Source organism: Rhinopithecus roxellana, chromosome 8 (genome assembly GCF_007565055.1).
Source record: "Rhinopithecus roxellana isolate Shanxi Qingling chromosome 8, ASM756505v1, whole genome shotgun sequence".
Lineage (NCBI taxonomy): Eukaryota > Metazoa > Chordata > Mammalia > Primates > Cercopithecidae > Rhinopithecus > Rhinopithecus roxellana.
In genome coordinates this window covers 13,613,925-13,626,530 of record NC_044556.1, presented here as the reverse complement: position 1 = coordinate 13,626,530, position 12,606 = coordinate 13,613,925, and the positions used below count along the sequence as shown (strand labels likewise).

General features: G+C 57.4%; 1 protein-coding gene and 1 non-coding gene across 2 annotated transcripts; both read left to right on the top strand.

Moving 5' to 3' along the window:
- Positions 1 to 388: 388 nt before the first annotated feature.
- On the top strand, positions 389 to 9,947 carry EEF2 (eukaryotic translation elongation factor 2). Its single transcript, XM_010367265.2, has 15 exons — positions 389 to 481; positions 1,503 to 1,717; positions 2,591 to 2,772; positions 2,864 to 3,075; positions 3,462 to 3,640; positions 3,851 to 3,956; positions 4,472 to 4,585; positions 4,940 to 5,078; positions 5,210 to 5,405; positions 5,853 to 6,111; positions 6,539 to 6,646; positions 7,862 to 8,215; positions 8,423 to 8,605; positions 8,686 to 8,818; positions 9,274 to 9,947. The coding sequence occupies exons 1-15, from the start codon at positions 479 to 481 to the stop codon at positions 9,465 to 9,467; spliced, it is 2,577 nt and encodes an 858-aa protein (XP_010365567.1). The 5' UTR covers positions 389 to 478; the 3' UTR covers positions 9,468 to 9,947.
- On the top strand, positions 3,311 to 3,376 carry LOC115899453. The gene has a single exon (XR_004059156.1). It is a non-coding gene; the product is annotated as a small nucleolar RNA SNORD37 (small nucleolar RNA).
- Positions 9,948 to 12,606: the final 2,659 nt, after the last annotated feature.

Below are 12,606 nucleotides of genomic sequence, written 5' to 3'. Positions count from 1 at the left end.
TTCTCCCAGGGATATCTACTTACATAACAACGCCCAAACCGGGAAATTGACGTGGGTAAAATCCACAGACTCTATTCACCTTGTAATGTGGCTTTAATAGAAATGCTGGACATTTTGTAAGCTAATATCGTTGCTATGGTTCTTATTCCCAGCTAAAACGGCGCTCTTTGCTTTGTGCACCTAAACACTGCACACCGAGGGCGACCACCATCCCCGAGACGCCCAGACTGTATCCTAAAACAGCCTCGCCAGCGCCGAATGGGTTAACGGGGGAGGCGAGCGGGAACGCCTCCGTGCGCTTGCGCGGCGTCGCTTCGCCCCGCCTCCGCAGCGCAGTCACATGACCCGCCCAACCGGCGTCCGCCTATAAAATGCTGAGTGTTGACGTCAGCGTTCTCTTCCGCCGCCGTCGTCGCCATCCTCGGCGCGACTCGCTTCATTCGGTTCTACCTGGGAGAATCCACCGCCATCCGCCACCATGGTGAGTAACCCTGCCTCGCTGGTGTCCCGAAACGGCGGCGGGGCCTCCGCGGGGCCGACGCTGCCTAGCTTGGGACGCTGGGGCCGCCCTTGCCGGGAGGAGACGTAGCGGCGGCGGCGCCGGAGGAGCCGGGACTGGAGCAGCGGCCGCCGCCATGTCTGTGCGCCGCACTGTTCACCGAGCCCCTTCTCCGCTTCCGGGGGCGCCGTAACCTTGCCCAGACCCGGTTGGAGCTGGGGTGTTAAGGAGGATGGGGGTGGGGTATGATGATGTGGCAGGCGTTGTGATGGCGCGCACCGCGGTGGAAGCGGGGAGACGGGCAGGCGCCTTATGTAACTCGCGGGCCGCGAGTTTGAGATCGATTTTCTGCCGGGGGACTAGGGGCGGCAGGGAAATGGCAGAACGAGCAAAACGACACCTGAAAGGCTCCCCTTTTCCTCCCGAATACCTTCTCCTGATGCTGTTAGCCGTCGGCCCTAGGCGCTTGTCCTTGGGACTCCCAACTGTGCAAAGACTCGTTTTGAGACACGAGATGTAGGCTTGTGGCTGTTAGGGCCGTTCCGGCTCCCCGTTATCTCCTGGGGAGGGTGGCCTTGTGTGATCCCTCTTGCCGAGGGGTGACCTTGCATTTTATTATGGAGGTTTTTGGTCGGGGAAGCCTGGGTGGCCAGATGACAACGTGGAGGGGGCTTTGGGAGAGGGTTCATCCCTTATGTGTTTGGCCTCTAATAACTCTTTAGTGTTTGTATTTGGTGTCAAGGAAATCTGTTGCCACTGAGTTTTATTTCTGAACGCTTTTATTTCTGGGTTGTCAATTGTGGATGACATCTGTTGACAGTGGATCCTTGGAGATTGCGGGGTAGTTCTCAAGGCGTGTTAGGCTGGCAGGATTGGGTGGGCTTCGGGCACCCCAACACCAGCCCCCTCCTGGCCTTGGGCATGCCGGTTTGGACTGAACGCTCCATGCCAAGCCGTGTTCCTGGAAATCGCGAGCTGGTCTGAGCCTCCCCCTCTTGCCCAGGTGAACTTCACGGTAGACCAGATCCGCGCCATCATGGACAAGAAGGCTAACATCCGTAACATGTCTGTCATCGCCCACGTGGACCACGGGAAGTCCACACTGACAGACTCCCTGGTGTGCAAGGCGGGCATCATCGCCTCGGCCCGGGCCGGGGAGACACGCTTCACTGACACCCGGAAGGATGAGCAGGAGCGTTGCATCACCATCAAGTCAACGTGAGCTCCCCATGCCCTCTGTACCCAGGCAGGGAGGTGCTGGCGTGGCAGCTGGAGGCCACTGGGCCAGGGTGGGCGGGGAGAGACTAGGCAATGGCTCTTTGTCCTGGTTTCTTAATTCATGGGAGAATGAGTGAGGTTCAGTCCAGCGAGACGGGACCAAGAGTCACAGGGATTGGGGGTGCTGCGAGCTGGAAGATTTTCTTGAGGAGGGGGCTTCATTCAGTGGTTCTCCTTCCCTGGGGGACTTCCCCCGGCTCCTACAATATCTGGAGAGGTTTTGCTGTCACACCTGGAAGGGGAGGGTGTTCCTGCCACTCAGGATGCTGGGAAGCTGTTGCGTTGCACTGGATGGCATTCATTCCGTGACAGTTTCTGGCCCCTGATGTGAGTGGGGTGAGAGTCTAAAACGTGAGCACAGAGCACAGTGATCCCAAATGCTTTTTGTCCTGGGTGGGCACCACAGTGAGGGTCTCTGGCTAAAGCTCTTCATTTCCACTGGAGCAGGGGCAGAAGTGAGGAGGGAAGGGCCAGAGTCTCTGGAGGCTTTTGCTGTCCTGCTGGGTCTTTAGTTGCTACTTTGAGTCAGGTGTGATGAGTCTTGGGGGCACCAAGTCGGTGGGGCAGAGTGTCTGGTCAGGAGGGCTCTGAGTAGCTGGCTGTGGGGCTGGTACCAGGAGTTCCCTGTCGTGGGGGGCCTGTCTCGGACAGAGGGTATTGTAGAGGCAAAGGACAAGGGTGGGTTGGGTCTTGTGGGAGCCTCTCCAGGGATGAGTCATGGAGGGAGGAGCAGCCTGGCTTCTGACAGCATCCCAGCCTCTCTGGGCCAGGTGTGTGGATCCTGTCCCCCTGATGGATCCCTCCCTCCATCAGTGCCATCTCCCTCTTCTATGAGCTCTCGGAGAATGACTTGAACTTCATCAAGCAGAGCAAGGATGGCGCCGGCTTCCTCATTAACCTCATCGACTCCCCCGGGCACGTCGACTTCTCCTCGGAGGTGACCGCTGCCCTCCGAGTCACTGATGGTGCATTGGTTGTGGTGGACTGTGTGTCAGGTAAGCAGCGGGTCCCCCTGAGGCAGGGCCTAGAACACAGGGCCTTCCCTGTTTGAGGATGACAGCGCCGCCCCGTCCCCTGCGTCTCTAGGCGTGTGTGTGCAGACGGAGACAGTGCTGCGGCAGGCCATTGCGGAGCGCATCAAGCCTGTGCTGATGATGAACAAGATGGACCGTGCCCTGCTGGAGCTGCAGCTGGAGCCAGAGGAGCTCTACCAGACCTTCCAGCGCATTGTGGAGAACGTGAACGTCATCATCTCCACCTACGGCGAGGGCGAGAGCGGCCCCATGGGCAACATCATGGTACGGCCCTCCCTGGCTGGGTGGTGTGCCCGCCGCAGTGGGCACCGCAGGAGCTGGCGGGGAGCGGAGTTGAGCTGAGGGGACTGGAACTGTGTTTCTGCCAGGAATGCTGGGGTGACAGAGAAGGGGGGCTGGAATGTTCTCAATTTTCTTGACCCAGTCCCTAATCTTTGGGCAGCTGGAAGAGGCGAGCGCAGGGAATGGTGACATGGGTGGTGGAGGGGCTGGTCCCCTTGTTGGTGATGACTGATCATTTCTTCACTTTGACCTGATGTCTACTGAAGAAATCCAGTGTCTGAGGCCCATGCCCGAGGCACCCAGTCCGCACCTGCAGGCTCTGCCTAGGGGCCATCCTCACAGCCGCTTCCCATTTCTCACACTTTCAGATCGATCCTGTCCTCGGTACTGTGGGCTTCGGGTCTGGCCTCCATGGGTGGGCCTTCACCCTGAAGCAGTTTGCGGAGATGTACGTGGCCAAGTTTGCTGCCAAGGGGGAGGGCCAGCTGGGGCCTGCCGAGCGGGCCAAGAAAGTGGAGGACATGATGAAGAAGCTGTGGGGTGACAGGTGAGCCCTGCGGTGTATGGTTGGGGGGGGTTCCTGACACCTGGGGGGAGTGGCAGCGCCCAGGGTTGTGGTACCATATTCACAGTACAGCTGAAGCCCACCAGTCACCCCAGAGAGTCTGGCCCAAGCATGTCCCCTTGGTGATCCCGTCTCCCCCTGCCGCATGCCTTGGAGGCCCTAACTTGATTTGGCTTTGCCTGTCCCTGCCAGGTACTTTGACCCAGCCAACGGCAAGTTCAGCAAGTCAGCCACCAGCCCCGATGGGAAGAAGCTGCCACGCACCTTCTGCCAGTTGATCCTGGACCCCATCTTCAAGGTGAGGGGAGTGAGGGCTGCGCCGGGCACCCTGGGCTATGTGTGCCAATGCGACTATTGGCCCCTGGCCCTGCTGGTTCTGGCCAGTAGCCTGTGAGCTAATTGGGCCCATCTCCCTGTGGGGCAGGTGCATGGTGGGAGGAGGCGCAGCTCCTAACTGAGGTGGAGTCAGGGTTCTTCTATTAAGGTCTGGACTGCACAGCCAGAGCCTTGGGACCGCCCTTGCAAGGAGGGGTTTGGGTAACTTGTGGTTTTGGCTACAGGTGGCCATTTAGTGCTTGTAAGTCAGAACTCGTGCCCTTGTCTATGAGTCAGAGTGGGCTTTTTCTCTGCTCTATCTCGAGGCTTCCTCCAGCTCCCCATCCGCTCGGCTGGGCCCCTGGTAGGCAGGCCAGGCCTGCTCCTGCTCCGCATTGCGTGCCCTGCGCTGACCTCAGTCTCCCGAGCAGGAAGCAGCGCCAGGCTTCCTCCTGCCGTTCCCAGATGGGCTTTCCTGTCTCCTTGTGGTGAATTTAGGTGTTTGATGCGATCATGAATTTCAAGAAAGAGGAAACAGCAAAACTGATAGAGAAACTGGACATCAAACTGGACAGTGAGGACAAGGACAAAGAAGGCAAACCCCTGCTGAAGGTGCGGCCTGGGCCCAGCCCGCGGGTGGAGGGAACGCAGGCTGCGGCTTCTGGATGCTCTGACAGCCTAGGCCCTGGGGGCTGAGGTCCCCAGCTGCACAGGGACAGCTGCTGTCCCTCTGGCTTTAGGCTTCAGGTGCTGCTGGAGACCCATCCTAGCAGCCAGCCTCATCTGGGACAGGTGCGGACAAGGGCCTTAGCAGGAGTGTGCATGGCCTTTGCCCCCTTCCAGAAGGGGTCGTGCTTTGGAGAACATGACTCGTGACTTTGGCTTCCTTGGCTTCAAGAGAGGAAGGGTGTATGGGGCCATCCAGGTCTCCCCAGGTGTCTGATGCGCCACCCTCCGCCCCTGCAGGCTGTGATGCGCCGCTGGCTGCCCGCCGGAGACGCCTTGTTGCAGATGATCACCATCCATCTGCCCTCCCCTGTGACGGCCCAGAAGTACCGCTGCGAGCTCCTGTATGAGGGGCCCCCGGACGACGAGGCTGCCATGGGTACGTGGTCCTGGTGGTCGGGTCCTGAGTTGCAGCCGGAGGACTTCCTGTTGCCTAAGGTTGCAGGTTTCAGGCTTCCGGGAGTCTGAGCTGCACTGGAATGAAGCTTGCGGGTTTTCTCTGTTCCTCAGGCATTAAAAGCTGTGACCCCAAAGGCCCCCTTATGATGTATATTTCCAAAATGGTGCCAACCTCCGACAAAGGTCGGTTCTACGCTTTTGGACGGGTCTTCTCGGGGCTGGTCTCTACCGGCCTGAAGGTCAGGATTATGGGGCCCAACTACACCCCCGGGAAGAAGGAGGACCTCTACCTGAAGCCAATCCAGAGGTGAGCCGCTGGGTGATGGCCGGGCCCCTCAGCACTGTTGTGGGCCCTGTCCTGCTCCAGGTCTTTGGCTTCTCGGTCAGGAGTTAGAAGTGAGGAGCATAGAGGGAGTGTAGGGTGATATTAGTGCCAGCCACAACTTTTATTCTCAGAGTCCATTGAGGGCGTTCCTGGAGAAGCCACAAGTCCCAGGGCACAGCAGATCCCCGCTCATCTGTATCCCTGGGCTCCAGGTGGGTGGTGGCAGTCTTGACCCATACCCAGGGAGAGGGCAGTGACTCCAAAGAGGGTATGTTTCCTGGCAGCCTCCACCCAGCAGTCAGGGAGTTGCGGAAGCCAGCCTGCCCTGGGACCAGGAAGGAGGGCCACCAACCCCGGGAGGGACCTCCTCTAGCCTAGGATCCAGCAGAATCATCCCTGCGGCCTGCTGCCGCCTTTTGCTTTCTCCAGAACAATCTTGATGATGGGCCGCTATGTGGAGCCCATCGAGGACGTGCCTTGTGGGAACATTGTGGGCCTGGTGGGCGTGGACCAGTTCCTGGTGAAGACAGGCACCATCACCACCTTCGAGCACGCACACAACATGCGGGTGATGAAGTTCAGCGTCAGCCCTGTCGTCAGAGTGGCTGTGGAGGCCAAGAACCCGGCTGACCTGCCCAAGCTGGTGGAGGGGCTGAAGCGACTGGCCAAGTCCGACCCCATGGTGCAGGTGGGCGCGGAGTGTACCCGCTGGGAGCAGACACCGTGAGGGGGGGCAGCTTGTGGCCTCCACTGTGGCTGTGTGGGTTGCTGTGGTTGTCAGATTGGGGTGACTTGTCATGAAAGGAGGGGTTCCCAGCTGTGGGAAAAATCCCTGCTTCCGTGGGGCTCACACCTCCCAGGTCGAAGTCATGTAAACGGGGACTCCTGCCCAGGCGGCCCCCACCCTCTCCTAGGCTGCCCTGCGCATGTTCACTGTAGCTGGTGGGTCTTACATTTCTTCAGGAGTTTGTGCTGGTCCCAGGTTCCCGGCACCTTCTCCTGACATCTTGTCCTGGCGGGGTCCAGCTTCTCCCTAGGTAAAGGGAAGCTGGGAGCCTGGTGTCCCACCTGTTCGAGCCCCCTGCCCCTTTGGTGCTAACTCGTGTCCCTTTCAGTGCATCATCGAGGAGTCGGGAGAGCACATCATCGCGGGCGCCGGTGAGCTGCACCTGGAGATCTGCCTGAAGGACCTGGAGGAGGACCACGCCTGCATCCCCATCAAGGTGAGGCGCCAGTGATCAGCCGTCTCCGCCCCTCAGGCTGAGGCGGGACAGTTGGTTTCCACCCCCGGCCCCCAGGCACCCACTCCTGCTCTCTGTTTTAAAGCTGAGCCCAGGTGGGCTCTGTGCAGGCGCCTAGACTCCCTCTTGGTCTTGGTCTCAGCATTTTAGATTCCTCAAGTCTCCTCTTTAGGGTTTTCTCCAGACATGTGGGGCTGTTTTTTGTTTGTTTGTTTTGTTTCGGAGGTAGAATCTCGATGTATCACTGAGGCTGGAGTGCAGTGGCGCGATCTCGGCTCACTGCAAGCTCCGCCTCCCGAGTTCACGCCATTCTCCTACCTCAGCCTCCCAAGTACCTGGGACTACAGGTGCCCACCATGCCCGGCAAATTTTTTGTATTTTTAGTAGAGACGGGGTTTCACCGCGTTAGCCAGGATGGTCTTGATCTCCTGACCTCTTGATCCACCTGCCTTGGCCTCCCAAAGTGCTGGGAGTACAGGTGTGAGCCACTGTGCCCAGCCTCCAGGGCTGTTTTTTTTTTTTTTTTTTTTTGAGACAAGAGTCTCGCTCTGCCACCCAGGCTGGAGTGCAGTGGCCGGATCTCAGCTCACTGCGAGCTCCGCCTCCCGGGTTCCCGCCATTCTCCTGCCTCAGCCTCCCAAGTAGCTGGGACTACAGGCGCCCGCCACCTCGCCCGGCTAGTTTTTTATATTTTTTTTTTTTTTTTTTTTTTTTAGTAGAGACGGGGTTTCACCGTATTAGCCAGGATGGTCTCGATCTCCTGACCTCGTGATCTGCCCGTCTCGGCCTCCCAAAGTGCTGGGATTACAGGCTTGAGCCACCGCGCCCGGCCCAGGGCTGTTTTTTGAGTTAACTCAGAGACAGCTCATCCTGCTGTTCTCTGTCCACAAATACATAGATGCTCCGGTGGGGTCGGGCCAGGCCTGCTCCAGACCTTGTTTCTTTCCCGTTAATGCTTAAAATTCCGCAAGCCTGTGATTTCTGCGCTGGAGAGCTCGGTGGAGCCCCTGCTGCTGGTCCTTACAGGGAGTGAGATGTGCTTGGTGGTGCAATACTGATTCCACTTGGTTCTGATTGTCGTGGCTCTGCCAGGCTGTGTTAGGTCTGCCTTACTGGGAAAAGCGTTTAAGGACGCGTCTGCGTGTAAAGTCTCCTCTTCCGACAGGCAGGTGTGTGACCTTTCTCTTCTTTCTGCAGAAATCTGACCCGGTCGTCTCGTACCGCGAGACAGTCAGTGAAGAGTCGAACGTGCTCTGCCTCTCCAAGTCCCCCAACAAGCACAACCGACTGTACATGAAGGCGCGGCCCTTCCCCGATGGCCTGGCTGAGGACATCGATAAAGGCGAGGTGTCTGCCCGCCAGGAGCTCAAGCAGCGGGCGCGCTACCTGGCTGAGAAGTACGAGTGGGACGTGGCCGAGGCCCGCAAGATCTGGTGCTTTGGGCCCGACGGCACTGGCCCCAACATCCTCACCGACATCACCAAGGGCGTGCAGTACCTCAATGAGATCAAGGACAGTGTGGTGGCCGGCTTCCAGTGGGCCACCAAGGAGGTGAGGCACAGCTCAGCACGTGCAGACCACACCCATTTCCAGGCTCCAGAGGGACCTTATGATCCTGCCTGCTGAGTCAGGGACCCTAATAGGGCCAAGGCAGGCAAGGCCCCAGGTCCCCCGGTGGAGACCTGCAGGACTTGGCAGGTGGAAGGCAAGCAGCCGAGATGCATTCGGCCCTTGACAGTGGCTCTCCCCCTCCCTCAGGGTGCGCTTTGTGAGGAGAACATGCGGGGCGTGCGCTTCGACGTCCATGACGTGACCCTGCATGCTGATGCCATCCACCGCGGGGGCGGCCAGATCATCCCCACAGCGCGGCGCTGCCTCTACGCCAGTGTGCTGACCGCCCAGCCACGCCTCATGGAGCCCATCTACCTTGTGGAGATCCAGGTGAGGTCTGCCTGCCTGCCATTGACCCTGCCACCGTCCTGCCCAGCAGCTGCTGACAGCTTCTCTTTCCCTTCTGGCAGTGTCCAGAGCAAGTGGTCGGTGGCATCTATGGAGTTTTGAACAGGAAGCGGGGCCACGTGTTCGAGGAGTCCCAAGTGGCCGGCACCCCCATGTTTGTCGTCAAGGCCTACTTGCCTGTCAACGAGTCCTTTGGTGAGTGTTTACCCGGCGTGGCCTGCAGAGCCTGGCAGGCTAATCTGGGGGCCAGAAGCCCAGTAAGTTTAGCAGGGTGTTAAAGGAGGCGTCCTGATGGAAGCAGGTGATGGACTTAGCAGGTGGCCCAGCTTCTGACTGCTTGTGATCCCAAATCACTGAATTCACAGGGGAGGGACTCTCCTATCCCCAGTGTGAGAATGGCTCTGGGCCTGGAGCTCTGAAGGCCTAGGCCTGGGGCCAGTAGAGTAGCTGAGCTGTAGCAAAGGGTCATCCCGAACCAGCAGAGGCATGAGGCCTTTGAGCAGGCCCTTGGTGAAGTGCTGGGCACCAGGCCGAGTGTCTGGTCTGCAGGGTGACTTGGGCTGAGGAACTAGCCTGAGCTCCCGAGAGGACTTTCCTCCCGTCCTGCCACCTTCCTGGCAGCCCAGTGAGCCTCTCGCTTCCCTCTGCAGGCTTCACTGCTGACCTGAGGTCCAACACGGGCGGCCAGGCCTTCCCCCAGTGTGTGTTCGACCACTGGCAGATCCTGCCCGGAGACCCCTTTGACAACAGCAGCCGCCCCAGCCAGGTGGTGGCTGAGACCCGCAAGCGCAAGGGCCTGAAGGAAGGCATCCCGGCCCTGGACAACTTCCTGGACAAATTGTAGGCGGCCCTTCCTGCAGCAGCTGCTGCCCTGGGGACTCGCAGCACCCACAGCACCCTGTCCTGGAGACTGTCCCGACACAGCGACGCTCCCCTGAGAGGTTTCCGGGGCCCGCTGCGTGCCATCACTCAACCTTAACACTTGATGCCGTTTCTTTCGATATTTATTTCCAGAGTCCAGAGGCAGCAGACACGCCCTCGTAGCAGGGACTTCTACTGGGCTGGTCGGGGAGGGGGAGGTGGGATGGGACACCCAACACTTTTTCCATTTCTTCAGAGGGAAACTCAGATGTCCAAACAAATTTTAACAAACGCATTAAGAGGTTTATTTGGGTAAATGGCCCGTAGTGGCTTTTGCCCCGGAAAGGGGAAAGGAACAAACGGGTAGATGATTTCTAGCAGGCAGGAAGTCCTGTGCGGTGTCACCATGAGCACCTCCAGCTGTACTAGTGCCATTGGAATAATAAATTTGATATGGTGGTGACTCCGTTCTGCGTTTTTCACCATGTCTTCCTAGGGGAGCAGGGCTGCCCAGTACTGGGCTCACCAGAGCCTAGAAGGGGACCCAGGCCCTAGTTAGGTGCAGCTTGGGACTGCCTCAGTGTGTTAGGTGGAACGTTCTGGAATGGTTGGAATGCCCTACCCCTGTGTCATTCAGAGAAGCAGCTGCCAGATGCATGGGTCTACTGAGCGTTTGAAGTGCTCAGGGAATTAGCGTGGCCAAGAATTAAATTATAAGATGTCACTTTGAATGCATTTGGATGGCCCTGTGGAGTGAGGAGCACCGGACTGAACTTTGCGGACTTCAGCAACCCTCTGAATTGCTGACAAGCTCACACGTTCTATCCACCATCAGGATTTTCTATGGTCATCCAGTCCTGACTAGTTTGCTAGAAACCCATTTGTTTGCTTTGAAATTTTTTGTGAGATGGAGTCTCTGTTTCCTAGGCTGTAGTGGAATGGCACCATCTGCTCACTGCAACCTACACCTCCTGGGTTCAAGTCCTGCTTCAGGCTCTTGAGTAGCTGGGATTACAGGCGTGTACCACCACGCCCAGCTAATTTTTGTACTTTTAGTAGGGACGGGGGTTTCACCGTGTTGGCCAGGATGGTCTCGATCTCTTGACTTTGTGATCTGCCTGCCTTGGCCAGTTACAGGCGTGAGCCACTGTGCACGGCCTTTTGAACAATTTTTTAGAGCCAGGGTCTTGCTGTTTTCCAGATGAGTGTAGTGCAATCAGCTCACTGCACCCTCCACCTCCTGGACTCTCCTGCCTCAGCCTGCCAAGTAACGGACTCCAGGCATGTGCCACCATGCCCAGCTAATTTTTATTTTATTTGAGAATTTTGCTGTGGCCTGGTTGGTCTTGAACTCCTCACCTCAAGTGATCTGCCTGCTTCGGCCTCCCCAAGTGCTGGGAATTACAGGTGTGAGCCACTGTGTGGTGTTGCCCAGGCTAGTCTCCCTCCTGGACTCAAGCAATCCTCCTGTCTCAGCCTCCCAAAGTGCTGGGATCTCAGGTGTGAGCCACCACACCTCATTTATTCTCTAAATGGTGCCTAAGATGTGAGGAGGCCTAATCTTGTCAATGCTGATAAGAAGGTTAACATCATTTTCTGCGTGTTTCTGTGTCCTCAGGCAGGTGGGGACTGTGAAGTAGCACTGTGGGTTTCTGGCAAAGCTGGGGGCACTGGCCCTGCACTGCCAAGGCCAAGCTTCAGCTGAGGCTTTGCCCACACGTAGGTATGCCTGAGGTTTGGTTTGGCTTGGCTGTTGAATTGGGGCTGTAACTGAACTATGTTTCCCAGCAGTCGGGGAAATTGTAGGCGGCTTGGATGACTGTTTAGAGGGTGAGTCTCGCTCTGTCGCCCAGGCTGGACTGCAGTGGCGTCATCTCTGCTCACTATGGCCTCCACCTCCGGGTTTAAGGGTTCAAGTAATTCTTGTGCTTCAGCCTCCCGAGTAGCTGGAATTACAGGCGGCGCAAATTTTTGTATTTTTAGGTGAGATGGGGTTTCACCGCATTGGCCAGGATGGTCTCAAACTTGACTGCAAGAGAGCAGCCGGCCTCAGCCTCCCACAGTGCTGGGGTTATAGGTGTGAGTCACCATACCGGGTCCTGTTCCGGTTTTTTTTTTTTTTTTTTTTTTTTTTGAGACAGTTTCACTCTCGCCCAGGTTGGAGTGCAGTGGTGCGATTTCTGCTCACTACAAGCTCTGCCTCTTGGGTTCACGCCATTCTCCTGCCTCAGTCTCCTGAGTAGCTGGGACTACAGGCGCACACCACCACACCCGGCTAATTTTTGTTGTAGTTTTTAGTAGATACAGGGTTTTACCATGTTAGCCAGGATGATCTCGATTTCCTGACCTCGTGATCTACCCACCTCAGCCTCCCAAAGTACTGGGATTATTGCGCCTGGCCTATTCTTTATTTTTATTTTTTTATTTTTTATTTTTTTTTTTTGAGACGCAGTCTCGCTCTGTTGCCCAGGCTGGAGTGCAGTGGCCGGATCTCAGCTCACTGCAAGCTCCGCCTCCCGGGTTTACGCCATTCTCCTGCCTCAGCCTCCCGAGTAGCTGGGACTACAGGCGTCCACCACCTCGCCTGGCTCTTTATTTTTATTTTTATTTTTGATATGGAGTCTCACTGGTCACCCAGGCTGGAGTGCAGTGGCACGATCTCGGCTCACTGCAAGCTCCGCCTCCCAGGTTCACGCCATTCTCCTGCCTCAGCCTCCCGAGTAGTTGGGACTACAGGTGTCCGCCACCACACCTGGCTAATTTTTTGTATTTTCAGTAGAGACCGGGTTTCACTGTGTTAGCCAGGATAGTCTCGATCTGACCTCACTATCCTCCTGCCTTGGCCTCCCAAAGTGCTGGGATTACAGGTGTGAGCTACCACGCCCGGCCCCTATTCTTCTTCTTCTTCTTTTTTTTTTTTTTTTTGAGGCGGAGTCTCGCTCTGTTGCCCAGGCTGGAGTGCAGTGGCCAGATCTCAGCTCACTGCAACCTCCGCCTCCCGGGTTTACGCCATTCTCCTGCCTCAGCCTCCCGAGTAGCCGGGACTACAGGCGCCCGCCACCTCGCCCGGCTAGTTTTTCTATTTTGAGTAGAGACGGGGTTTCACCATGTTAGCCAGGATG

Bases quoted from the DNA above. Each gene is read 5' to 3' on its own strand.
- EEF2 (XM_010367265.2), top strand. The intron at 3,641-3,850 runs GTGAGCCCTGCG...TGTCCCTGCCAG, and splicing joins AAGAAGCTGTGGGGTGACAG to GTACTTTGACCCAGCCAACG. The intron at 5,406-5,852 runs GTGAGCCGCTGG...TGCTTTCTCCAG, and splicing joins TACCTGAAGCCAATCCAGAG to AACAATCTTGATGATGGGCC.